This window comes from Carlito syrichta, unplaced genomic scaffold (assembly GCF_000164805.1).
Source record: "Carlito syrichta isolate Samal-C Ts95f unplaced genomic scaffold, Tarsius_syrichta-2.0.1 Scaffold303375, whole genome shotgun sequence".
NCBI classification, from domain to species: domain Eukaryota; kingdom Metazoa; phylum Chordata; class Mammalia; order Primates; family Tarsiidae; genus Carlito; species Carlito syrichta.
The window spans coordinates 480258-504828 of record NW_007247471.1 but is presented as its reverse complement, the minus strand read 5'-3'; the positions used below and the strand labels follow the sequence as shown (position 1 = coordinate 504828).

The following is a 24571-nucleotide window of genomic DNA, read 5'->3' as shown; positions in this document are numbered from 1 at the left end:
TGAGATGCCTTTCCTGAGATCACACCATGTTGGGACCAAGATGGGTGACACTGTCCTCCCTGGTCACGTGCTTCCCCACCGTCCCTCGACGTGGCTAGCCCTACGGGAAAGGCAACCCCTGGGAAGCCAGCATCTGGTGCATGGGGCCCACCCTGAGGGATGTCCCTTTCCCTCCAGCACTGAGTGACCATGCTAAGCTTCCAATTATCCTTGTGGCTGGGGAGTCTGGACATGAGTCGGCCAAGTTGATCAAATGTGGGGAAAGAACACCATGTTCGGGTGTTGTCTTCCCCCAAGGCCATGACGTGGGCAGGCAATGGAGGGATGGGACAGGGCAGGCTGCATGCCCTCCCTCACAGACCCTCTGACTTCTCAGCACCCGCCAACTCCGTCAGGCATCCAAGACCTTCCCTCCTTTGTGTCGTTGCTGGCAGAGACATTCCCCCAGAAGAGGCCGAAGTGGATGGATGAGGACAGGGTTCTCTGAGGCCTTGCAGTCCAGGGAACAAGGAGCAGTGACCGTTCTAGCGAGCACACAGCTCTCCCTGTCCTTCCTATTTCCATCAGCAGAAGGGCTGCGAAATTGCCGTATTCTCAAAGCATCAGCAGGACCCTAAAGCACATGTCTGTAAAGAGGAGAGACAGCGCCTTGTCAAATCACCCAGCTGCTGCTGGGACAGGCTCTGTGGGCACTGTGGTAGACTGGAGGGAAGGTTCCAGAAGATGCCTTGCAGGGGTGCCGGCCATGTGTCATGGAGTCCTCCCGTTGTGGGTGTCTCTGCAACAGACTGTGGCGGGAGGCCGCCCATGACACCCACAGACACTGAGACGGTGGATGAGGAGGGGACCATCCCCACCATGGTTTTTCTGGAGTGGCTTTGACACAGCCCTGTTGGAAGCCCAGGAGGCACCTGGGCATGGCACCGGGAAGGGGGGCTGTTGCAGTGAACTGGAGGTGGCACTGGTGGGGAACGGGTTCTAGAGCCCAGTCCTGAAGACCTCCCAGCTCCCTCCACCAAGCCCTGGTCATCGAGGAGTAGAGCCAGAACACACACTGAACATCAGGGAGTCTAGCGCCCGGGCCCCGGGCGCACACAGGCTCTGTGGATGGCTGACTGGGCCCCAGGAAGATACGCGTCTGGCGTCGGTCACAGCCTGGGGTCAGAGAGCAGGAGGGCAGCACGATGGACTGTATGGACGGTGTTAAAACACATCGAGATAAACCTGCTGCAGGGGTGTTCCTGAGGGTCGGCCCTGTGCTGGGCGAATCCTCAGCTTTCTTAATAAAAACCTTTCCAGCCGACCTGGCCCTCACACTGGGCCGATGTCCCCCTGGTTCTAGCTGTTTGTCGTGTATTTGCTGCAGGGAATTTGCAGGGATTCCAGGTGGCCTCCAGGAGGAGAGGACAACAGAGGTGGAGACAGTTGAAGGGGCATCTGGGACACCAGGCTGGCCAGGTCGACCCGCTGGTTCCAGATGATAGGCCAAGGGCAGGGAGGGGACAGCCTCGGGGGAGAGGCCTGGCCCTGGCTCATATGATCTCCCATACCTGGAATAAGAGCCACTGCAGGGACGCCCTGCTGCCCTGCAAGGTGTCCTGTCTCCATCTACCCGCCGCCAGGATGGTACAGACAGCTTGGGTCCCAGGGAGGAGCTGGGAGCAGGGGAAGCCGTGAGCATGGCTCCCGCTGAGCACAGGGGCCATCCGGCTCACCCCAGGCCCCATGGGGGCTCTGCTGCACTTCAAGATTCCCAGGGATCGACCCAGCTCACCCCAGGGATAGGAACTTGAGTTTTTGAGATGCACCCGGCTCCATCTCGTCCTTTGTGAGGGCACCCTCTCCCCTGGGGAGCACAGAGCCTCCTGGATCTGACCCCACCCACCAGAAGCAGAAACCCCATGGGCAAGTGGGGGACTCGGAGGAGGTACCCTGGGGAGCAGGCGCGAGGGTTGTAAGCAGAGTCAGTGGTGGCCCCAGCGGTGGCGGGGACGTGGGTGACTCTGGGAGTGGGAGCATAGGCTGCTGTGGCCCCTGCTGGCACCAGGTGTGTCTGCCGGCTCTTGGAGGCAGGAGCGGGGTCCTGCTTGCCTTTGAACATATACCTAGCGTGGTGCCCGCCACGCCATTGCTAAGCTGAATGGGAAGAGCGGACATCTTAGTAATGTCTGGTGTTCATGGGGGCTGGTCACATGCCAAGCGTGACGCGGAGCCCGGCCCCATCAGGAACGTGCCCGGGTCGAGCAGCAACACTTGTGGTGAGCTTGGACACCAGTCCTGGCCCGTGGCACCTGCACCCCTAGCATTCCACAATGCTGCCGCCTGGGGGCTGTCCAAGCCCGGGAGACCAGGGGAGGGAGGAGGAGATGCCAGCCCAAGCCCCAGCCCAGTGGGAGTGGACAGGAGGCAGGTGGCCGGAGTCCATGTGGACCGGGTATCCCTTGCTCAGGAAATACGCACAGGGTCAGAATCCAACCGCCCTCCCCACAATTGTTCCTCTGACATCCCCCCACAGGCTGCATGGCTCTTATTCCCAGCTGCACTACGGCTACATCCATGACTCCCTGGTGGACCTCACGGGAGGCGTGGTCACCTCCCTCAGCCTGCACTCCTCCCCGTCCAACCTGGTGATGGCAGTGAAGACAGCTGCCCGGGTGGGGGCCCTGATGGCCTGCACCACTCCACAGGGGGTGAGTATCCGGGGAGCCCCTCAGCACCTACTCGAGCCTTTCCCCGCCTGGGTTGGTCAAGCCTGGGGGCTATGAGCACTGACCGTGAGTATTAATGGGGCTGCCCATGGGACCTTACGGTACCCTCCCTGAGAAGAGACAGCAGTGCTGGCTGTTCCGAACGTGAGCCAGGCTCAGGGATGCTATGTAAAGTGCTCGCCATCACCCAGCCTGCATCCAAGCAGGGCGTCAATGCTGTGACTCCAGACCCTGGACTCCTGCTGCTTGGTGACTTGCATGACCGGGGTGGGGGTGCCGTCTACCAGAGAGGGGGCAACTCCTGCGGCTGTGGTCAGTTTCCTTGCATTCTGCCTTTGGCTCACCAGGAGTCTGGGGCCCTCTGGTTCTCCCTGGCTCTGGAGGCAGCCCTCAAGGACACCGCCCCATGCTGAAGAGCCGGGTGACCCTCCAAAGGATGTGAATGGTTCTGAGCCATCTGACTCCCAACCCACAAGGATGCTTCCTCTGCCCTTGGGTCACATAGGCTCTGAGTCACACATAAAACACCACCAGAAACCCTGCAGGCATATGAAACCCCAGGGGCTCACAGTGTGGGGTCAGGTGATTCCCATCTCCAACAAAAGACCCCCGGCAGACACTTACGTACCTAGTCTCCCTGATGCTACTGTCTGGCCGAGTAAGCAGCCCTAGTGCTCAGGACTCTATGGGGTTCCATCACTCGTGGGGGGGTCTCCTGGGGCATGAAACCCCTGGAGCCTCCGCACCCGAAGGCTTTCCAACTCTGCCCTCCAGCACAGAGTTCCAGGCCACATGCCATTGCTGCGTGCGGGATGCCAGGTGGCTCGGTGGCTTTTGGAACTGTGTCTTTCCTTCTTCGAGGACCCTGTGGGTGTTTAACGCCGGTCTGCTTCTCTGCTTTGCAGCCAACAGACAAGGCCATGCTGCTGGCGAGCGGGCTGGTGAGTCAGCACGCCTACACCGTGACCGCAGCTGAGAAGGTAAGGTGCCTCCGCCCCACGCCCACTCCTCCACACAGAGTGTGCCTCCGGCAAGCCTAATGAAGCTGCAGGGAGGGCACGTCACCCCTGTCCCCACCGCGCACCTGCCATGATGGACCTGCTCCTTCTGGTCATCTGGAAGGGCTGGCCCCTTGTGTCCACCCTCCCCCCCAGAGAGCTTGCTGCCCTGAGCTGATCTCAGACAGGTCTCGTGTCTAGCCAGACTTAAGGACCAGCCCCCCAAGGAGGCAGAATGCACTGCTCAACTGACTCCAGGGGAAAGTTCTGCCCAGAAAGGGGCTGGGTTTGTTACGTCCACCCTGAAGGGCTGTGACAAAGATCCTGCAACAAACAGGGCCTCGCCAAGACAAAGTTCATGTATCACTTGGGCAAGCTGGTGACTCAGGGCTGGCAGGTGGCTCCACCATCCTCTACCTGGGACTCCACGGCAATTTCTCCACGACCTGGTGTTCCAGCCAGGGGACACTTACATCCCCAGAGGCGTGTGTTGGAGAAGGCATACAACGTGTTCTCTTGAGTCCTGTTAGTCTGAACCTAATCGTGTGGCCTCCCCGAGGCTTGGGGGGCTGAGAAATACCCTGTCTAGCTGGCCTCAAGCACCAATGAATCTCTGTTCTTGTGGAAGACAGGGGGTGGCTTTGAAGGATGGTCTTTCCCCTTGATGAAGACCCGACTTGGGTGGATGGAAGTGCATGTGGTGACCGCATGCAGGACAATTTGGCCTGGAAAACATGACCAAGATCCAGCCTCCTCTGTCCGCAAAGGCAGAGGCTGAGGCCTGAGAGGAGAAACGCAGGCCTGGACAGCAGGTGTTCTCAGGGCCCATTTACACTTGTCATGCAGGCTGGCGGTGATAGCCCTTCCTGGTCTTTGAGGCTCCTGCCAGAGCTCCCTCATCCCTTTGCTTGCCACAACACCCGAGGCCTAGCAATGTCCTAAGCTTTAAGGGACAGAGTTCCAGTCTCTAGAGGTCTTTATGGACCAAGGAATGCAGAGCGCCAGGCTCTGCATGGCTTTCTTGTGGGTGGTCAGCCTTTTTGTCCCTCTGTCTCTCCTGTCTGCGGACTTAAGGCCAGTTGTTTCACTGCCTCGCATTTTGGTGAGTGTCCCAATCACAAAATGAGGACAATCTCTCCTGCCTGACTCCCCAAGGAAAGTCAGCAACAAAATGCTTCCTCTGCGTTGGGTGTCTACGGTCTCGCAGTCTAATAAATGCCGGGCGGGTCAGTGGGTGAGTGCGCTTGCATGAGTGAATTAATGCTTTTGCCTCGGCCAGTGAAGATGGCAATACTGATCCCCCATCCTAGGACATATGTGAGGGGCATCAAAGATGTGTCCCTCCAGCAAAGGAGGACTTGCTCTGGCATCCTGGGCCAGGAAAGGCCCAGTCATGGCGGCCCCAGACTCCCTTCCCCTGAGCTCGCTCCCCAAGCTCTTCCTGGGATTCTCAGTGGAGACAGTACCCATACCACAGCATATGGACACTGTTCCACAGCTGTCCCGCCCCAGAGGTAGACAGTCCACAGATTGCAGATGGGTTTCACCTTGCATGCCGCCTCTGATGGGTTGGCCATCCTACCTGGGTGACTGTGCCAATGAACCCTTGGCTCTGCTTCTGGGTGTGGGGAAGAGAGCTGGGACCCATGCATGCTATCTGTTCTGGGCAGGGGTGAGGGAGTCATGGCACCCCCGTGACGTAGTGGACACGGCCCTTTCTATACACCAAGATAGCCTGTGCTTCTTCTCTGAACACGGGGAAAGAGACTCGTGTCCCCAGAGGTCCAGATGATTGTGCAGCCTGAGTCCCTGCTGAGGCTGGGTGCGGGGACGACAGGCACCAGGCTGTGAGCCGCTGTGTGAACACCCAGGGAGGCGGAGGGGAGTGAGGGGGGTGAAGTGTGGGCCCAGCTTCTGTGTGAGCCCCTGCTGATTCTACTACAGCCCAGACGTGTGCGCCCCGCAGTGTACACTTGAGGTTGCTTTTATAATGTACTGAGTGGTCAGAACAGACCCCTCCACTGTGGAGACAGGTGATAAGACCGCATGTCCCATGTGGTCCCTCCTGCCCTGCCATGCTGTGTGGCGGACGCTTCCTAGAATGTGCTCTCAGGAGCTCGAGCAGGACATGCTGTGAAAATGGGTTTCCAAGTACATTTGAAAATGCAGCTCCCGTGTCCCCTTCCTGGCACTGCACAGGGCATGTTAGCATCTTAAAGGCTCCAGGGAGGCCTGTGGTAACGACACAAACACTGCTTGGCTTCACGTGCCATTAGCCACGTGACCACTTTTTGAGTCATAATTATGAGCAGCCACTGGAACCCACATTCCAGAGAAACACCCAAGGAAACCATTGCAGGGAAGACACCCGGGTCCCTTCTTGCCCAGCAGCCCCCTCCTGAGAGCTGACCCAGGCCAGGAGCGTGGTCAGCAGCTGGGGAGGGAAGTACGTGGGTGGCCTACTCCCCACTCACATGGAGCCATGGCCTTGCCTCGAAGGTGACCCCTGTGCCAAGGCCCGTGTGGTTACCAAAAGGTTACTGTCACAACGGAGGGACACCCAGGCCCAGGTTAGAGACACCCCCTTCAGAGCAAGGAGGTGGCAGCTCTGAGCTGCAAATGCTGAGTTTCGAGCAGCCTGTCAGGGAAGTATCTTCTCTGTTCGCCCTTCTCAACGGGGCACAGACAGGAAGACAGATGGAATGGACATTGGTTACCACGTGCCACGCCCGTGATGACTCCCTGGTGGAGGGTGCATGGTCTTCTGCCTCATTCAGGCCTGTTTCAGTCCCTCCAACCGCAGGCCGCCTCTCCCCCCATGCCCAACAGAGCCCTGACTCTGTGGGGGCGCTAAGGGTAGCTTATTAAGCGCTTTGGGCCACCAGGTGGCCATGTCCCACGTCCCTACCTCCTTAGCTCCGCCAGGTGCTGGCAGTAGCAATAACCCGTGGGCAAGTCCTTAGAGTGCCGGGGGTGGGGCAGGGGGAGCCAAGGTTTATGCTAGGAGTCCCCCAGAGGGCATGGGAAGCCAGAGCCCCACCCTCAGCAGGGCTGGCCAGGAATGGGCAGACACGGCCAGTCATGGACAAGAGCCTGAGCCACCAGTGTCCAGGCCCTAGCATGGCGGTGCTGCTTCTTGGCAACAGTGCCCTGTTGGTGACCCAGGGCCTCAGGCAGGTGACTCAAGGGTCCCATTCAAGGTCAACGTCACAGCCGCACCGGAGAATGAGCCTTTATTCACGTCCAGTTCCAAGATGAAGAGCCTGGACTTCGAGACTGACTCTGGCTGGGGTCGGAATTCTGCCGCTTACTCTGTGGTCTTGGGAAGATGGCTTGCCCTCTCTGGTGCTGTTTCCTCTTCTGCAAGCCGGGACTCTATAAACATCTACCTCTGCGAATGGGAGGTCAGGGCACATGTAAGCCAGCACCTGGCTCTAAGTGCTGGCCCACACGCGGTTCTCTTCCACGCAGTGATCTTCTGTCCTGTTCGAGATTCTTTCCATCTCCTCTGACCAAGGATCATTGAACAATTCCACCCCTGTCCTCACCCTCTGGGCCTCTGTCTCCACAGACAACATTAGCACAGATCAGTATCACAGCTACAGTTAAATCGTGTTTTAATTCTTCTCCCAGGCTGAGACGCCTGGCTCCCCGCACAGAGGCTCAAGGGCTTGCGGCTGTGTGATTGTTACCTTCCCCAAGTCCCACCTGCTGGCTTCAGGGGTGGGAGGCAGGGAGGAGGGTGGAGGAGGGAGGGAGAGAGGGAGGGAGGGAGGAAATTAAGGCCACTGTAGGTCGCTGGTCACTGGGCTCTCAGACAGAGCTGTCTGGCCAGCACGCCCTGCAGGTGGGGAGGGCCGGCCTGGGCTCCCTCTTCTTCCAGGCTGCCTCAGGCCTGCTCAATCAGCCTCCACCCTCCTGGCTCACAGTAACGAGTCTCTGGGGGTGGAGGAGGGGCTGTGTCTTGGGGTGGGGATGCTTCTTAGAGAGGCCTCTCCTCCCAGCCCCAGGCCACACCCAGCCCCCCTGGGATGACAAAGCCGCCTGCCCTTGTGGGTGTGTGTGTGTGTGTGTGTGTGTGTGTGTGTGTGTGTGTGTTAGGGGAGGGTGTTAGGGGAGGCTGTTAGGGGAGGCTGTTAGGGGAGGGTGGGCCCTTCCTACTCCATCTCACTCCGGCAGCACAGAGGCATCGATTTTCTTCCTTCCGGATTCTCCCTGCTGCAGCCCAGTGAGGTCGGAAGTAGGATGAGTCCTCAGAGGCGAAGGCGTCCGGTTCACACCTGCTGACCTCTGCCGGAGAGTGCCAGCGCTGCCTTTTCTGTCCTCGCAGGTTCAGTCCCGGCAGGGCTGGGAAGACATCATCTGCCTGTGGAACCCCTGGGGCCCGGGCAACAGCGGGATCAGCACCGAATGGAGAGGGCGCTGGAGTGACGGGTATGACTTCCAGAAGCTTCTCTCCCCCCGCACGGGAGCCCTGGTGGAGAGCATGCCTGCCCCTGGGGCTGTGGCTGTCTTATGCACTGTGGCTCTCGCCTTTGGCCGGTCCGGTTCACACCTATGTATGTCTGTCGGTCCCCCTTGCACTTCCATGATGCTGTTCGCCAGGCATCTTCTTGGCACCGACTGTGTACACTCTGTACTGACTGCACCATGTTGGGCGGGTGCTGTGGGGTATATACCAATGACAAGACCTCCAGAAGGCTGCAGGCTAGAAGTGGGAGCCCACACACCCAGAATTAGTAAAAGTGGGGCAAGCAGGGCAGGAGCCAAGCCCCCACTTGGCAAGAGAGAGTGATGGAGAAGAGGGAACCGCATCCCTCGGAGGGACCCCGTGGGATTCTGATCCTGAAAATGTCATGCCATCAGCATGGTGAAGACCTCCTATCTGGGGGCAGTTGGGCACCTGCCTGGCACATAGCAGGAAGGCATGGAGCTAGGTGGGTCTCAGAGGCTCCAGCCAGCATGTCCCACGGGGACCCAGTGGTGTGGTCAGTGCTTTGCCGGGAAGCTGGGCAGCATTTTCAGCTGCCAGAGGGACAGGACCTGGCTGTCAGTGACGGAGAGGGTGGTCCAGAGAGGACAGGGGGTGGCAGCCGGGTCCTTGCTCCTCTGGGCAGCCAGCACGGTCCAGCCGTGGTGTCCCTAAGGGCCTGTGTGGCTCCATGGGAAGTGGTGACTTGGCGGCCACAGCAGTGTCACTGGCAGCGTGCGGGTGGGGACATGACCTGAAAGGTAATGCTACACTCAGACACACGGGCGACTGGCCCAGCACACCGTGAAAATCAATAGTGCGAGGATGCTGAGTGGAGGCGGACACAGAGCCCAACTCAGGGCTGCCCAGACCTGGCTCCTGCCAGGCTGTGGCAGGATGCACAATCCCCCGTGGGCCTGGCATATGTGGGCGCCCAGCAGATGTGGGATGGGTGTAGGATGGGGTAGAGGGAGGGAGGCAGGGAGGAGAGGAGGAAGGGAACTGAGGAACCACCGCAGACTCACCTGGCTGTGACCTCAGAGGCACTGAGAACAGGGAGCTGAGGCCACTTGAGGGACAAACTGGCAGAAGCTTAACTTGTCAACCTGAACAGGGTCTTCCCTCACTGTCTCCCTCTCCTCTCTGTCCCTTCCCAGGGGAGCCCTTTGCCTCTCAGCACAAACCCTTGACACTCCTGGACTTTTCAGTTCTCCTCCTTCCCAGTCTCTGCCACTCATGGCCCAGACAGTGGCGGGATGAGCTGGAACCCCAATTTGGGGTTGCCCGTTGGGGTAGGAGCAGAGACAAGATGATGACACTGATAGGACCCAAGGTGGGCGCACAGGCAGCACGCTCACCAGTGGAGACGCCGCACCGTCTCCCCACTGTCAGGTGGCCAGTGAAGGTGGAAGGTGGTGGCAAGGACGCCAGAGCCCAGGGAAGGGCATCCCAAGGCTGGCGTGGCCAGGGAGCACTTTGAGGGTGGGGGGGTGAGCTGGTCCTGCGGGGAAAGAGGGTGGCGGGCTTCAGATGACTGGGTAGGAGGGGATGTGTCCACCATGGGACAGGGCCAGCAAGGCAGTTCAGGGTCAACAAGCCTGCCTGGACGGAGGAAGCCGGGAGAGAAATTGTGGGCACTTGGGCTGGAAGCCAGTGCCAGCTGGGAAGATTGGATATATCCTACAAGCACAGGCACTCATGAAAGCTTTTTTGTTTTTTGAGTCAGGGTCTTACTCCGTCACCCAGCCTCAACCTCCTGGGCTCAGGCGATCCTTCCACCTCAGTCTCCAAGTAGGTGGGACTACAGGTATGCCACCACGCCCACATAATTTTTCTATTTTTGTAGAGATGAAGCCTCACTTTGTTGCCCGGGCTGGTCCCAAACCCCTGGACTCAAGCCATCCTCCTGCCTCAGCATCCCAAAGGGCTGGGATTATAGGCATTGAGTCATCATGCCCGGCCTCACCAATGTAGGCTTTTGAACAGGGATGATGTGTGCAGGAGGGTGGGTCCGTCAGCCCCTGCTCTGTGGGGTCCCACACTTGATGCTGCTGGGCACTAGGGTCACCCACGTCCCCCCAGAAGCCCCGCGGGAAGGAAGGAGTAGGGCCGGCATAGCCGCTGTCTCCATGCAGGTGTCGATGTCTTCCCCGCCTCTTAGGAATGGAGATGGATGGAGCCAGGCGGATGGTTTCATCTCGGCCGTAATTGAAATTTCAGTCGCACACACTTAAAGGCAAACTTGCATGAATCGATAGCATATTGATTTACACTACATTTATTTTCCCTTACACGCTGCAGAAAATGTAATTATCGCTTAATTATAAAATTGCTGCTCTACAATAACACATCTGACTGCCTCAGCCCCACTGCCGGAAGCCTGAGGGGGGTCGCTGCCATGCTGTCCTGGCAGAGGGGACCCCGGCTCCCCATGCCGGCCTCTCGAAGAGAAGGGTCTTTTGTGCTATGGGAGCTGAACAGGCCTCTACTCTCCGGGGGGGGGGAGAGGACCAGCACCCCCCCGGGGGGTCTCCCCAGGGCTGCCTGTAGAGCACATCATGAAGGGGACACATTCGTGAATTAATTAGGAAGGCAAGCAAAAGACCACCAAGTGTGGCCACGTGCCCAGGCCTGGGGGAGACAGGATGACGGATGCCGCCAAGGCTCCTGGCTTTCAAGGCATCTGTGTCTGGTTAGGGATGGCGACCCAGGCACAAGCCGTCGTCCCCCCAGCTGCTGAGACAGGAGCAGCACAGTGGCCAGGGGAGCTCAGATGACATGGACCAATGGGAATAGGGGGCCAAACACGGGTCCTTCAGGAGGAAAGATGCGGGGGACGTTCCAGGTGGGGGAGCTTCGGGGTGAAGGGTGGCCGGAGAGGCAGGTGTTTGTCAGGAAATGAAGACACCGTTGTTGCTGGAGTGTAGAGGTCAAGGGTCGGGTGGGTGGGGAGGTAGGAGCTGGTGCAGGAGAGACAGCAAGGTTCCTTTAAGGCGTCTGAACTTCACCTTGAGAAACAGGGAACCCAGAGTGCGTGTTGAGCAGGGAAAAAACGTCACCAGCTTCATGTTTTAGAAAGGTCACTGTGGCAGCCATGGAGAAAGGACAGGTGGGTGGGTGGGGTGGAGGTCAGGGAGGCCAGTGAGATGCCCCGAGGGAGGCCAGGGGACCACAGCAGGGGCAGAAACAAGCGATGACTGTGAGGGGGTTGGGAAGGGCATCAACTGGCAAATGTGTGATGACTGCCTGGCCACGGGCATAGAGAGGGAGTCCCCATGGCTCAGAGAGCAGAGAGCAGGCACGTCAGGACCAGGAGGGACCGAGAAGAGATGTGGGGTAAACTGGAAAGTACAGCCACCTCGCACTCAGGACAGGGACCAGCGGGGACAGCATCCAGAGAGGGATGTGTCCCGCCCCAGGTGCAAGGGCTCTGGGGAGGGTCCTGGTGGGCCACAGGGCTGAGATGCAATGCTCAGGGCAGTCTCACCAGTAGCTTGTGTCTCCACGCACAGGTCTCGGGAGTGGCAGGAGACCCGTGACCCACGCAAGAGCCAGCTGTATGAGGACAAGAAAGATGGCGAGTTCTGGTACTTATCCTGCTCCAAAAATGGTGCTTGGGGGTTCACCTGCTGCCCCCCAGCCCTCAGTCCCACCCCCTTCTCTAAACTTTTACAAGGAAGCAAGTTAGCTCTACAGAGCTTTTTTTTCTCTATTTTTTCTACCAAGACACAAAAAGTTTGCATGGGAAATCCTGGCGTGCCCCCACTTTGTGGGAAAGTTATTTCAGTGACGAAATGTTGAACTCTCCGGGTCTTTTTAACGGTAAAGGGGAAAGTCGGCACCCAGGATTTGAAATCCACAGCCTCCCCGACAGGCCTGTGTCTTCTGTGCCATCTTACTGGGAGCCTGGATCTCCCCGTCCCCCCACTGTGGTCCCCAAGCGACACTCACGTCCTAGAGTCATGAGTGAGATGCCAGCGTCAGCACCCAGAAGCCATGCAGGACTTGGTGTTTTAAAGGCATTCTCAGCACTTCTCAGAGGGCCATCTGGTCTACCAAATGACATATTTAAATTAAATGTAGCACTTGTGGAGAAGAGTAATCATCAGAGGGACCAATGTAAAGTGGAAGGAAAATGGCCCAGCACCCCACTTTTGTCCCGGGGGGGGTTCCGGATCCGTGCTATTCTGATAAAGACCTCAGCAAGGAGTTTGGCAGAGGGTCCCAGGCGAGCACCCAGCTGCTTGGAGGAGCCAAGGTAGAGAGAGACTGAGGTTGGCCCAACAGCCACAGACCGGCTCGCCGTTGGGGCCAGGGCCAAGGACACCGTGGTTAGTGACAAAGCTCCTGCCAGGTGATGCAGAGCCCAGAACTTGATTCTGTCCTGCCCTCCCCACCGTGAGGGTTGGGACTGAACACACCCCAAGGTGCTTGTCATGAAGGAGCCGAGTAGGTCAGATGCTGGTGTTTGGCAGGATAGGAGTTCGGTCACTTTAGCTGACACCAAAGTGATGGGCCTCTACCCTGGGGATACAGAGCAGTCGTCTAGTGATGCGTGTCTGCTTTTCACAGGATGTCATGTCAAGATTTCCAAGAGAACTTCTCCTCCCTGGTCGTGTGCAGCGAAATCCCCATCACCCTGGACCACGGAAACACGCTCCACGAGAGATGGTCCCAGGTGGAGTTTAAGAACCAAGTGGTTCTCGGCCAGGCCACAGGTAGATAAACATGCCTACCTGAATGCTTTCAGCCCGGCCCAGCCCCGGCTTCTGCTGTCTCTGGCCCTTGAGTCTGACCACCAGCCTGAAGCTGAAGGTAGGGGAGTTTTTCAGCCCAAAGTGTCAGTTGCACAAGGGGCAGCGTCTCCAAGGAGAATGATGCTGGTGGGCGGCAGGAGCCTCCGACGTGACCCCAGCCCTCCATGCTGTCCCAGCATCCTCCTCCTCACCTCCTCCCGCCTCCTGGGGTGGAGTGGGCTGTGGAAGGACCCGGGATCAAGTCAGGGCTGAGACCGAACCCTTGTCTTTGCCCCATACTAGCCTGGGACCTGGAAATGTAATGTGCTGCCTGTCCTCAGCCTCCCCCAACTACAAACAGTGGAATGAGTGCCCCCCGCTGCCTCTTAAGCCCACAGAGAGCCACCCACACATAAGAGGACCACCCTGCCCTGTCTCAGCTGGCGTTTCCCACAGAGGTGTCCCAGGCAGCTGCTTCTGAGCCCGTCTGTGCCACTCCGGGGAGATGAATCTCGTTGATCATGACCTTGGAAGGGTCCCACTCCCTCACCGCTCTCCCCCCCTGACCCCATTGGCTATTTATGACACTGATGGGTGAAACAGCTCCTTGTGACAGTGAACCTGAGTGTTCAAGTCCTTGAACCAGACTGTGTAACAGCGTGTGTGTGTGTGTGTGTGTGTGTTGTGTGTGTGTGTGTGTGTGTGTGTGCATATAACCCGAGGTATGCACTCCTCCCTGGGCAGCTATCCATCGGCTGGCATCCTTTTTTTCGAGCTCCAGGCTCTAATGCTGTAGATGGAATGACTTGTCCAAGGGGCAGCTAGGCGGTGATGGGGAGCATTTGGTTCCAGGATTTGGGGTCCCAGGTCCAGGGTGCTTGGCAGGGCTTAGGTGTGTGCCTTGCTGGTGGTCAAAGCACCTCCTTGCCAGGAGGCCATACATGGGCACTGAGAGCAGGTCGCCCTGGGAGCAGGGCCGCCGGTCCCCCTTCTGGGTTACCTCCCTGACTGGGGCCCAGCCCTCTCCCAGGCGAAAGGCACGTCAGTGACCTAACCAACCCGGCATGTAGGGCCCTTCCTAGGACCTTACAGGGAGAGTGGAAGAGAGGCAGTCATCCAGAGCCCACTGCAAGCAGGTGGGCACCCTCGAGCACACCGTCTTCATCTGTCCTCACAGCAAGCCTGTGATGTGACGGTCCCCTGTGTCCCCACTCCCCTTCAGGGCTCCCGGTGTGAGCCAAACTTTCTGATGTGTAGCAATTCACCCCATCTTGACTCACCTTCATTCTCTCATGCATTCGGGTCTAACGGTGTTCACATCGGTTTCTCTCTCATTCTACTTGGATGCAATGTGTGGTTGGAAGCACGCTGTGAGTTGTAGCCCCCTGCCTGTCATCCTGTCTCCAGAGACGCCAGGGTGACTGATGCCATTTCAAGACTCTGCCAGTATCATCAATGCATAAGCTCATGCATACCTGCAGACTCTGGAATTTCACTTATTCTTGTAAAATTAAGATGGTGCAGTGCCTCATGCTTATAATCCCAGGATTTGGGAGGCTGAGGCAGGAGGATCACTTGAGACCAGGAGTTCAAGACCAGTCTGGGCAACCTAGCAAGACCCTATCTCTACAAAAAAACTTAAAAATTAGCCGGGTGCGGTGGGCACACCTGTTACTTGAGAGGCTGAAGTGGGAGGATTACCTGAGCCCTGAAGGTCGAGGTTGCAGTGACCCATGATTGCACCACTGTACTCCAGACTGAGCAAGACCTTACCTCTTAAAAAAAAAAAAAAAAAACTCTTGATTTTACAGTTTGAGAGACATTTTCACTGTTTTTAAGAGGAAGAGACTGAGGCTTAGAAAGTAGAGAAACTTGAACTAGTGGCTACGGGGATGGGACCCAGGCCTCAGGTCTCTGGTCCAGAATTCCTAGCACAACCCTGCAGGCCTCCTGACTGAGAGCCCTGGGGTGGAGCTACACCAGATAACAGCACTTTTTCACGCAGGGCGACCACAGGACGGCACGCAGTACTTCTTCTCCATGCGAGAGCAGGCAGAAGGCACCAATGCCATCGTCTCCTTCACGGTCGCCAGCACGCCGCCCAGTCAGAAGGCAGAAAATATGAAGTTTCCACTGATCTTCCAGGTGTTCAAGGTAAGACCGCCCCCTCATGCATGCCCACTGGGGGCATTCATGTAAACGGCGGGTTGGGGTGAGCGCTGGCCAGGCTGGGAGGCTTGACTTCCCAGCAGCCTTTGAGAGAAAGCCCAAAGGGGCCACTGCACTCTCTCGTCCACATCCCTGAGAGGCGGAGGAGATGGGACTCGATCGTGTTTGCAGTGAGACTTGCCTCTTGTCACTTGCGGGCCTCTCCCAGATGCTGCAAGGATCGAACACTTGCCACTCAAAAAGCCAAGACCAGCTGTTGTGGCAATGCAGGTTCCTGGGCCCATCCCAGCCCTGACCAGGCCTTCCCCTCCACGTGGGGTCCTCTCTCCCTTCTTGGCTCTCCCAAAAGCTGCTCGGACCCAGAGCCACCCCCCACCATGCTATTCCCCCACCACCTGAGAGTTGCTAATGGTGCAGTGCCTCATGCTTTCAATTCCTGGACTTTGGGAGTCCAAGGAGGGAGACTCACTTGAGGCCAGGAGTTCAAGATCAGCCTGGGCAACATAGCAAGACCCTATCTCTACAAAGTCAACTTTTTTTTTTGAAGAGACAGGAATGCAGTCGTGCAATCATGCCTCACTGCAGCTTTGACCTTCTGGGCTCAGGGGATTCTCCTGCTCACTGCAGCCTCAACCTCAGCCTGGGCTCACTGATCCTTCTGCTGCAGCCTCCCGAGTAGCTGAAACTACAGGTGTGCCCACCACACCTGGCTAACGAATGAATTCCTAGGGAATTCATTTTGTGAACTACCATGTAAAACAAAAAAACCGCAGGGCACAGTGGCTCACGCCCATAATCCCAGCACTTTGGGAGGCTGAGGCAGGAGGATGGCTTGAGCCTAGGAGTTCAAAATCAGTCTGGGCAACATAGCAAAACCTCGTCTCTACAAAAATTAAAGAAAACAAAATTTAGCCAAGCATGGCGATGTGCACCTGTAGTCCCAGCTACTCTGGAGGCTGCAGCAGAAGGACCAGCTGAGCCCAGGCTGAGGTTGAGGCTGCGGTGAGCTGTGACTGTGCCTTTGTACTCCAGCCTGGGTGACAGAGTGAGACCCTGACTCAAAAAGTAAATAAATACATCAAAATTAAACAAATAAAAACCTATAGAAGAAGACCTGATGTCTCCACTCCCTCTTCCTCCCCCCAAAATTCAACGCATCCCAAGGATAAAGTGATGGCCCTCAGGTCACACACTGGCCGCCTCGCTGTACCAGTGGGGATAATCTAGGTCATGCCCGTCATGTGCTGGGACCCTTTCCTCACATTAAGTTGAATACACTGAGTGCCAGGGAGGTAATGTGGCTTGACCAAAGTCCCTGGCAGATCTGGGATGGGATACTGGCAACCCCGCAGCATGGCTGGGACAAGCTGCCAGGGACTCCCAAGCCTTTGGTCAGACACACGTCACAGGCCAGGAGCCTCCGTTCTTTCTGGGCCTTTCCCAAATCCCTCCCTCTGGCTCCAGCCTTTTGTTCTTCTCTGAGGTGAAAGTTGGGGGCTCTGAGGATGGGTCCTCCTGGAAAAGCAGCAAGAATTCTTGGCAAAGTCTACGGAAACTAACAAGGCTGGGATGGGCTGAAAGGCATTACTTGGATCAGTCACAGACATGGGGTGCTCAGACAGTGCATTCAAAAGATGGGATACCCAGACAGTGCATTCACAGAGATGAGGTATCCGGGCAGTGCATACACAAAGATGGGGTGCCCAGACAGTGCATTCAAAAGATGGGGTTCCCAGATGGTGCATTCACAAAGACAGAGTGTCCAGACAGTGCAGGGGGGCAGGTGGACAGGAGGCAGTCAAGGAGGAGCTGTGGCCCCTGGTGCATCTAGCCAGGACTGAGCAGGGCAAGCACTCATCAGGCCTCAGCATCCAGGCCAAGTCCTCCTTTTCCTGAGGCAAGGCAGATGCTTGTGAGGCCATCAGGCTGCCGCAGCACACGCTTCTGGGATCTGTTCACACGTGAGTCTGGCGCCCCAGGCCTGGTGCCCCTCTCCCTGCACCCCCACTTGGTGGAAGAAGCACTCGGACCCAGTATCCTCAGGCACCCCCAGGCCCCAGCAGAGGCTGCAGGACCCTGCTTGAGTGAAACGCCACACCACAGGCCAGACCTTGACAACCCAGAAGACGCTTGGCTTCCCTCCACGTTTGGGCCAAGAAACAGGCAGCCAGCCTCTCGGGAGTCTCTGGCGCCTTCGTGGCACCTGTGGTCAGCCTGCTGACCCCATTGATGGAAGCCCGTGAGCCCCCCAGTGCTATGGGAGACCTGCCTGGCTCTCTGTCAAGCTGCACATCGGTGGTATGTGAATAGGCAGGCAGGGACAGGACAATGGACAGGCCCAGGAGGACAAGCTGTGTCCTCTGCCCCCAGCATTCCTCCACTGGGCCTTCCACCACCCTCCCAGTCACCCTTGACCTCCAAGGAGTTGGCCTGGGCTGAGCGGGTATCTGTACACATAGGTATGGCCCGGGGCCAACAGCAGAAACCGGTGCCCGCTGGTGGGGCTTGATGGCAAAGGGGCCACACAGCTTGCTCTGTTCCCAATTCTTCCACTTAAACAGCTAAGCCTCTGTTCCCATGTTCATAAAACAGGGTGCTTGGCATCCGCCTGCAGGACCCTCGTGAACACCCAGCACATGACACAGACGTGCTTTGCAAACTGTAATGTGGCTTAAAGATGGAACCATCCTCAGGGCTTCCCGCTACCTCATGGAAAGAACTGGAGCAGGACTTCCCTGGTGCACACGTGCATTCTTCCAGGCGCCGGGGTGGTGGTCTTCACACACATCCCTTCATTCACAGTGTCTGATGGAATATAAGAAGTCCTGATGTGAGGGAGCCCACCCTGTTGCAGGTGCTGTCTGAGTTCAGACCCTGTCCTGTCTCCTTTTCCCTTTTCATGTGACCCTCCTGCCTTGAACGGGAGCCACAACTTGCTGAGCTGACAGAGGCCACACCTTCCTTCTGCCTCAGTTTCCCTCCCTTTGCCGCTAAATAGAATAGATTTCCTTTTTCACAACCCGGCACAGGAGAGGAGCAATTGTCCAGTCACCTGAGTGTACCAGGGACAGGCTGGCCACACAAGGGGTACTATGGGACCGAGCCAGGCTGCTCGGGCCTCCTCACCTGTTTGCTTGGGTTCTGGTTCCTGACTATGCCTTTCTCCTCCTCCCTACAGGTGGACTCCCAGGTATGGTTCCTGCCCCCTCGCTGGTTTCCCAGCCTCCGCAGTCGGCCACTGGGGAAGTGTTAGGCCTCTCCCGCAGCATGGCTGTCAGGTGCTCAGAGGCCTCACACTCTGCCTCGATGGGTCTTGCATCCAACGCAAGCCAGAGTCTCCGAGCAGGTCAACAGTGGGGAAACCTTTAACCGTCCTGGTGGGAAGGCTGGACCCTTGGGGCTGTTCCTGTCAACATCCTCTTGCCTGTGGCCTATGGCCCCTGACAGAACAGAGGAGCATGGCCGGTTCCTTCTTATTTAAGATGAAGGCAGCACTAAGGGGTACCTGGGAGGGCTCTTCAGCCTCTGGGATCAGTCTACCCCCAAATCCACCACAAACAGGAGGCCTGCTTCCGAGTGCAGCTTCCAGGCACATCCACGAGCCGACTGCCAGCCTGCAGGATGTGGCCAGGGCCAACAGAGGGAGGTGGCAGCACCCCCAGGCCCTCCAGGGGCCCCAGTAGGTAGACAGGGGCAGGGCAGCGAGTCTCGGAGCAGGGCATACACAGACATCCAGGCCGAAAGCTACCGGCAAGCAGGCCTGTCTGGGAGCGCAGCAGCCTGGCCAGAGCTGGGGTTAGGACCTGGCTCTGGTTCCTGGCACCCCAGCCACGGACTGGACCGCTTGGGAGGGCATTGATGGAAGCATTCAGGGGGTTAGCGTCTCGGGTCCCAGAGCCAGAGCAGAGGGTGGACTCAACCCACGAAAAGGCACAGACCTCATCCTCAGGACTATAGTCAGGGCCGGGCTCAACTCACCCTGGGCTCATCTGAGGCTGACACCGGACCCTCTGAGCCCGGGACCAAGACCTCCCGCCCCTCTTCCACACTCACCCTCCCCCTGGGTCCTCTAAGCCCAGGACCAAGACCCTCTGTCTCTCCCCCACACTCCTCCCCCCAACCCTGTTCCTTGGGCAAGAGACCCAGCCCTCACTCCCCTCCTGCCAGGGGGCAAGTCTGAAGGATCAGGAACCTGAACTGGGCTGCAAGGGGACAATAGAGGGAGGAGAGAGGGATATGGGTAAGCAGGGAGGCCCTGACCCTCTAGAGTATAAGAGGCACGTGGCCCACACACCTCTGCACACACACGGCCTGCCAAGTGCACACACCTATGTGCACACACGCACACACACATGCATGCCCAGAGCCACAAGACATGGCCACAGGACATGGCTCTGGAAAGCTGATTCCACCACTGCTTTTTCCAGAAGGGCCCACGCCGGTCAGGCTCCAAGCCTGCTGGGCTCTCGGTGTCAGCAGAAATGCTCTGGAGGGGCACCTCCAAGGCCCGGCCCCATTCCCGGGACAGTGGCCTCTCCCCTGTCTCACCCTGGAGTCCAGCCCTGTTCTGGCCCCCGGTTCTCCCCCAAGGCTCCTGCATGGCCGTTCCCCATTACAGAACCTCAGAACAACCATTCTGAAGGCGTCCCCATGCTGGCTGCCGAGGGGAATGTGTTTAGCAAGGGGTTTTTATTATGTTATGTGTATGTGACATCTGATAATAGGAGCTGCATTATATTTATTGTTCTATCTCCAAGAAAGTATTGAAATAAAAGGAAAATGGTCAGGGCCTATTATTCTCTAGTAAGAAGGAATCCAGGAGCATCCCTGGAGAGATGAAACAGAGGAAACAGGCAGAATTCAGTTCGGGAGCATGACAACAAGCCAGAGGGCTTGCCACGCACTCAGCAGAGAAGGGGCCTGCGGGGCCCGGCAGAAAATCAGAGCTGAGACCATGTCGCCAGGTTCCGTGGAAGTCTTCCCTCTGCGTGAGCAGAGAGAGAAGACCCAGAAACCCAGGATGATGTCAGACTTAATGAGACTTTGGTCAAGGCAGTGTCCAGGGCCTAGATGAAATTGGTCCAAACCCTGTGCCTTCCGGAGTTCCAGTGGGTGCCGCCTCCCTTTCAGGGTCTGAGATGCTGTCCTGGTGACAGAGAGGGCCTAGGAGGCGGTGGGTGGTGAGTCTCTCATGGGGGGTGGGGGTCCCCCTCATGACGGGGCTTTCTCACCATGACTGTCTTTCTTCCAGTTCCAGAAGTTCCAGAAGCTGCCGCCCACGTTTTTTTCCCTGTTCAGAAATGCTGTCCAGGGTATAGACCATGAATCCAAGCGCAACTTCACCAGGTCCTTCCATCTGAGCCCCGGGACCTACGTCGTGGTCGCTTGGGCACGGAGAGAAACCACCCAGTTCTTGCTCCGGATCTTCCTGAAAATGCCAGACGGGGAGAGGTACATAGCCCTCCGGGGTCCTGGGTGTGTCCCTCCCTTGATCTAATAACCAGGCACGTGCCATGGTATGCAGTGCTCCATGCATAGCATGCCACTGTGCCGTGTCCAAGAGAGAGACACAGGATAGGCCCTGCTCTCAGGTATCTCCCCGGCCCTACCCACCCCCTGGGGGGGCAAGGGTCCAAACCAGGAACTAACCACAGGCAGGATGGGGTCACTGGCAAGACTGAGGGCCAGGTGGACCGAGGAAAGCCTCTCGGAGGAACTAGCACTTGGGTTTAGAGAGGAAGACCCAGTAGGTGGAGAGAAAAAGCATGACAGCCACGGGGAAATGGGTGAGCCCATCACTGGTTGGAACATTGGTGGTGCTGGTGCAGGAAGGTGGCACTGGGCCAGCCTGTCACATTGTCTGAAATGTGGCTTGAAGGCGGGAGATAGCAGAGAGATGGTGGAAGGTGGGCCTGAGAGACAGAGTCTGATGGGAGAAGGCCCTGAATGCCAAGTCAGTGGGTCAAGACCAGGATCAACAAGTGCTCAATTCACCTGGCACAGTGACTCATACTTATAATCCCAGTATTTGGGGAGGCCGAGGTGGGAGAATGGCTTAAACCCAAGAGTTAGAGACCAGCCTGGGCATCTTCGAGTCCTCATTCCTATAAAAATTAAGAAAATTAGCTAGAAGTGGTGGCACATGCCTGTGGTCCCAGCTACTCAGGAGGCTGAGGCAGGAGGATTGCTTGAGCCCAGGAGTTCAAGGCTGCAGTGAGCCATGATTGCACCACTGCACTCCTTCCTGGGTAACAGAGTGAGACCCTGACTCCCCCGCAAAAAAAATACCCAAAACCCAAACACAAGTGCTCACCCACTGGGCATCACCACGGAGTATTTTCAGCAGAGTGCAGGGAAGGTCTTCTCAGTCCAACATGTTGGGTGGCATCATACCCTCCTAGAGGTGGACCACACAGCATCACCTATCTGTCATGCTGGTGATGAGGCCGCCTCACGTTGTATGTGGTTGTGAAGGAGTCATTGACTACACTTGGCGATCACACTGGGGCTACCCAGAAGGCCAGCCACGTGACCACAGCACTCGTCCATCCATGGACAGCCATGGATGTCACTTCATGTTCTGCGGGACTGAGGACGCCTCACTCAGGCCCTAGGCTTCTGCGTCCAGTGCCACCTGGGTGCCCTCCCTACACAGGCCCCTTAATGGTGGTCACTCTTGTCACACTGTCCCCTGATTTTCCAGGAGCCTGAGCGGCCATTTCAACCTTGAAGCACTGAAGGTAGGTGAGCAGCGAGGCGTGACTGGCCAGCTGCATCCTTTCCCCAGGAGCTGCTGGCCTCCCCACTCTCCGGTGAAAACAGAGACAACATGGTGGGCCAATGACACTCAGGGGTGGGGAGAAGACACTCAGAGGAGTGGGAGAAGGGAGAAGACCGGGCCTCGAAAGCCAGGCTCCAACCGGCCATCTTCCTTCCACCACCCTCAATTTTCTCATACCCCTAAAAGCTTTTTCCACCTGCCAGAGAAGGTTCTGGCCTCAGATCCACGTGGGGGCTTGTGGTCTCCTGTAGACAGGTGGCCTCCTTCCCCGAGGTCTGGCCCTGGCTGTTTTCCCTCGGTTGCAGGAAAGCCTTCCAGAACATGGCACCGCACACAGTGTGTTCTATAGATACGCCCAGCAGGTACAGTCTCTAGCGTGGCGAGAGACTCCCCGCCAGAACATGGGAGGGAGGGCCCGAGGGCGGGAGCCCCTCCCTGGCCTTGTTGGGATGTGGGGCGGGGAGGCGGCCTGTGAATGACACCCCCGCATCTCTCACTGGACGTCTCAGAGCTGTTCTGGCTGCCAGGCTCTGAGAGCAGTGCCCCTCACTCTCCAGTGCCATCCAGTGACACCTGGATGGAACGTGAAGCTTAGAAAGACAAGGGACAATTATGGGAGTGGTCTGCTTTTTAAATGTTTAAACAAGTCATTGGCAGCACCCCTGGAAATCATTCTTTCTCCCATGGGGCTGCCTCCCCAACCTGGCGTCACACGCACGGGCCCTGGCTGCCAAGCACCTGTGGCACATGGGATGCACTTGAGGGTTTAATAAACTGTCTGGAAGATCCCTGGATGCACCAGGATGGCACAGCCATCTGGGCCTGCATAGTGGGGTCTTTCCCCACTCCTACCCATGCCATGGGGGAAGTGGAAGGGCCACGGGTGACGGTAGGGACTGTGCCGCTCAGGCCAGGCTGAGGACCCGGCAGGAAGGATGCCAGGCCCTGTCTCTGCACACAGAGGGTCCGTGGGTGGTGGTCACGAGGAGGCAGCTGAGCCCAGGGGAAAGAGAGAGCAAACGTGAAGACAGGGACTAGAACAGGGGCTATGTATGAAGAGCAACTGAGCACGGACCCCCCGAAAAACCAGTGTCACCTGGATCCCCGCCCCCATCAGGCCGTTTGAGGCCATTCACTTGACCGGATGACATCCTCGGTCTGAGCTCCCCAGAGCAGGGAAGACACTTGTGCATCCTGGTCCCCAGCACAGACCCCCTGTCCTGGGCCCAGAGAGGGCACTCCGCCACCCCTGCTGAGCTGCATTAAGATGAATTCGCTCCCCTGGAGCAGATGCCCAAACCCTGCCCATGGCCAGAGCCTGATGAAGGTGCTGAGACCAAGCTTCTATCAGGGGCAGGTGGCAAGCTCTCACACGTGATCATGTGCCTGCACCTCCGAAATAAAAATGCCACTCGTCACACGGTCCCTTGGGACAGATCCCTAACCAGGCCTTTTCCAAAAGACCCAAATGCTTCCTTGTGGAGGGAACAGGGTCCAAAGGGGCCTTTGTGGTGACTAGAGTCAGACCCAGATGTGGCGCTGTGCCAGGTACATGACTAGGGGAAGGGAACGGAGACTGGATTCAGCCTCTCGTTGCCTCCCACCGGGCACCCCTGGACAGAGCCCGCCTGGCGTCATCCTACATGACCCGCAAGACTCCTCAGAGGCCGGGCATCTAAAGGAAGAGCAAAGCAAAATCCTTATCAGGCACTAGCCGTGTCTGCCACCTGTGCTCTTACAGAGTGTTCACTGGCTTTTACACACGCATGACCACTGCTGCTTCCACTGCTGCTGGCTGCCATAAGCCAGGCCTGCCTGTGAAAGAGAAAGGGTGCACTGGGACTCTGGGAGGGCCGGGTCTATCCACCCATCCATCATTTATTCAGTTGACAAGCACTTACCAAGCACGTAGGACCTTCCAAGTATCACACTGAGCTCTGGAATACGTAGGCACGGCCCTTGGCACCCTTACACGGTGGCCGTTGGCACCATTGCGTGGTGGCCCTTGGAATCATGTGGCGGCCCTTGGTGCCACTGCATGATAGCCCTTGGCATCATTACATGGTGGCCCTTGGGACCATGTGGTGGCCCTTGAGACCTTACATCGTGGTGGTCACGGCAGACAGGGGCTTCTTGGGAGCGTGTTTGAGCAACCCGTCTCCACTCCTGCCCTCATCTCTTCCACCCTTTCGGCTGGTTGTGGAGCGCAGGGTGCGGGCCAGGGTCTGTCCAGGCATGGGACATGGCAGAGGAGGAAGACACAGCCCACGCCCCGGAACTGCTGGTCAGCTCGGGCTGATTCCATGGGCACCAGCATGTTCACGCTTGTGTCAACTGCTGCTCTAAGGCTCCTTTGAAGAGAACCCTGGTGATGGTGGGCACGCAACACCAACTCCCTGAGGTGCCAAACACGTGTTGGAAAAACAAACGGGTGTTGGAGATATGGCCAAGGACCAGCTCCAGCACAGCCGGCTGTTGCCCGGGGGCAGTCCTGAGGGGCGTCCTTCCAGGTGAAGACCCACAAGCACAGGCTGTGGGTGGCTTTTGCTTTCACTTTGGGTGGTGAGGCCAGTCCCAGGAGACACAGGCGACGGCATGTCCGGCTTCTGCAAGGTGCTGGCTCTCAGGACCCCCAGGAGATCCATCGTCCACCTGGCCAGTTCCTGACAGGGACACCTACCCAGAAACCTCCAGGGTGATGGCAACTC

The 24571-nt window shown here is 57.7% G+C and overlaps 1 protein-coding gene across 1 annotated transcript in view; it reads left to right on the top strand.

Moving 5' to 3' along the window:
- Positions 1-24571, top strand: part of CAPN13 (calpain 13) — a 52649-nt gene that overhangs the window by 19726 nt on the left and 8352 nt on the right. The window contains exons 5-14 of the mRNA XM_008058519.1: positions 2516-2690; positions 3614-3688; positions 8037-8140; positions 11690-11764; positions 12750-12895; positions 14919-15060; positions 18537-18570; positions 20352-20533; positions 21786-21822; positions 22169-22225. Of these exons, the coding sequence (XP_008056710.1) occupies positions 2516-2690; positions 3614-3688; positions 8037-8140; positions 11690-11764; positions 12750-12895; positions 14919-15060; positions 18537-18570; positions 20352-20533; positions 21786-21822; positions 22169-22225 (1027 nt within the window). The remainder of the gene's footprint in view (positions 1-2515; positions 2691-3613; positions 3689-8036; positions 8141-11689; positions 11765-12749; positions 12896-14918; positions 15061-18536; positions 18571-20351; positions 20534-21785; positions 21823-22168; positions 22226-24571) is intronic.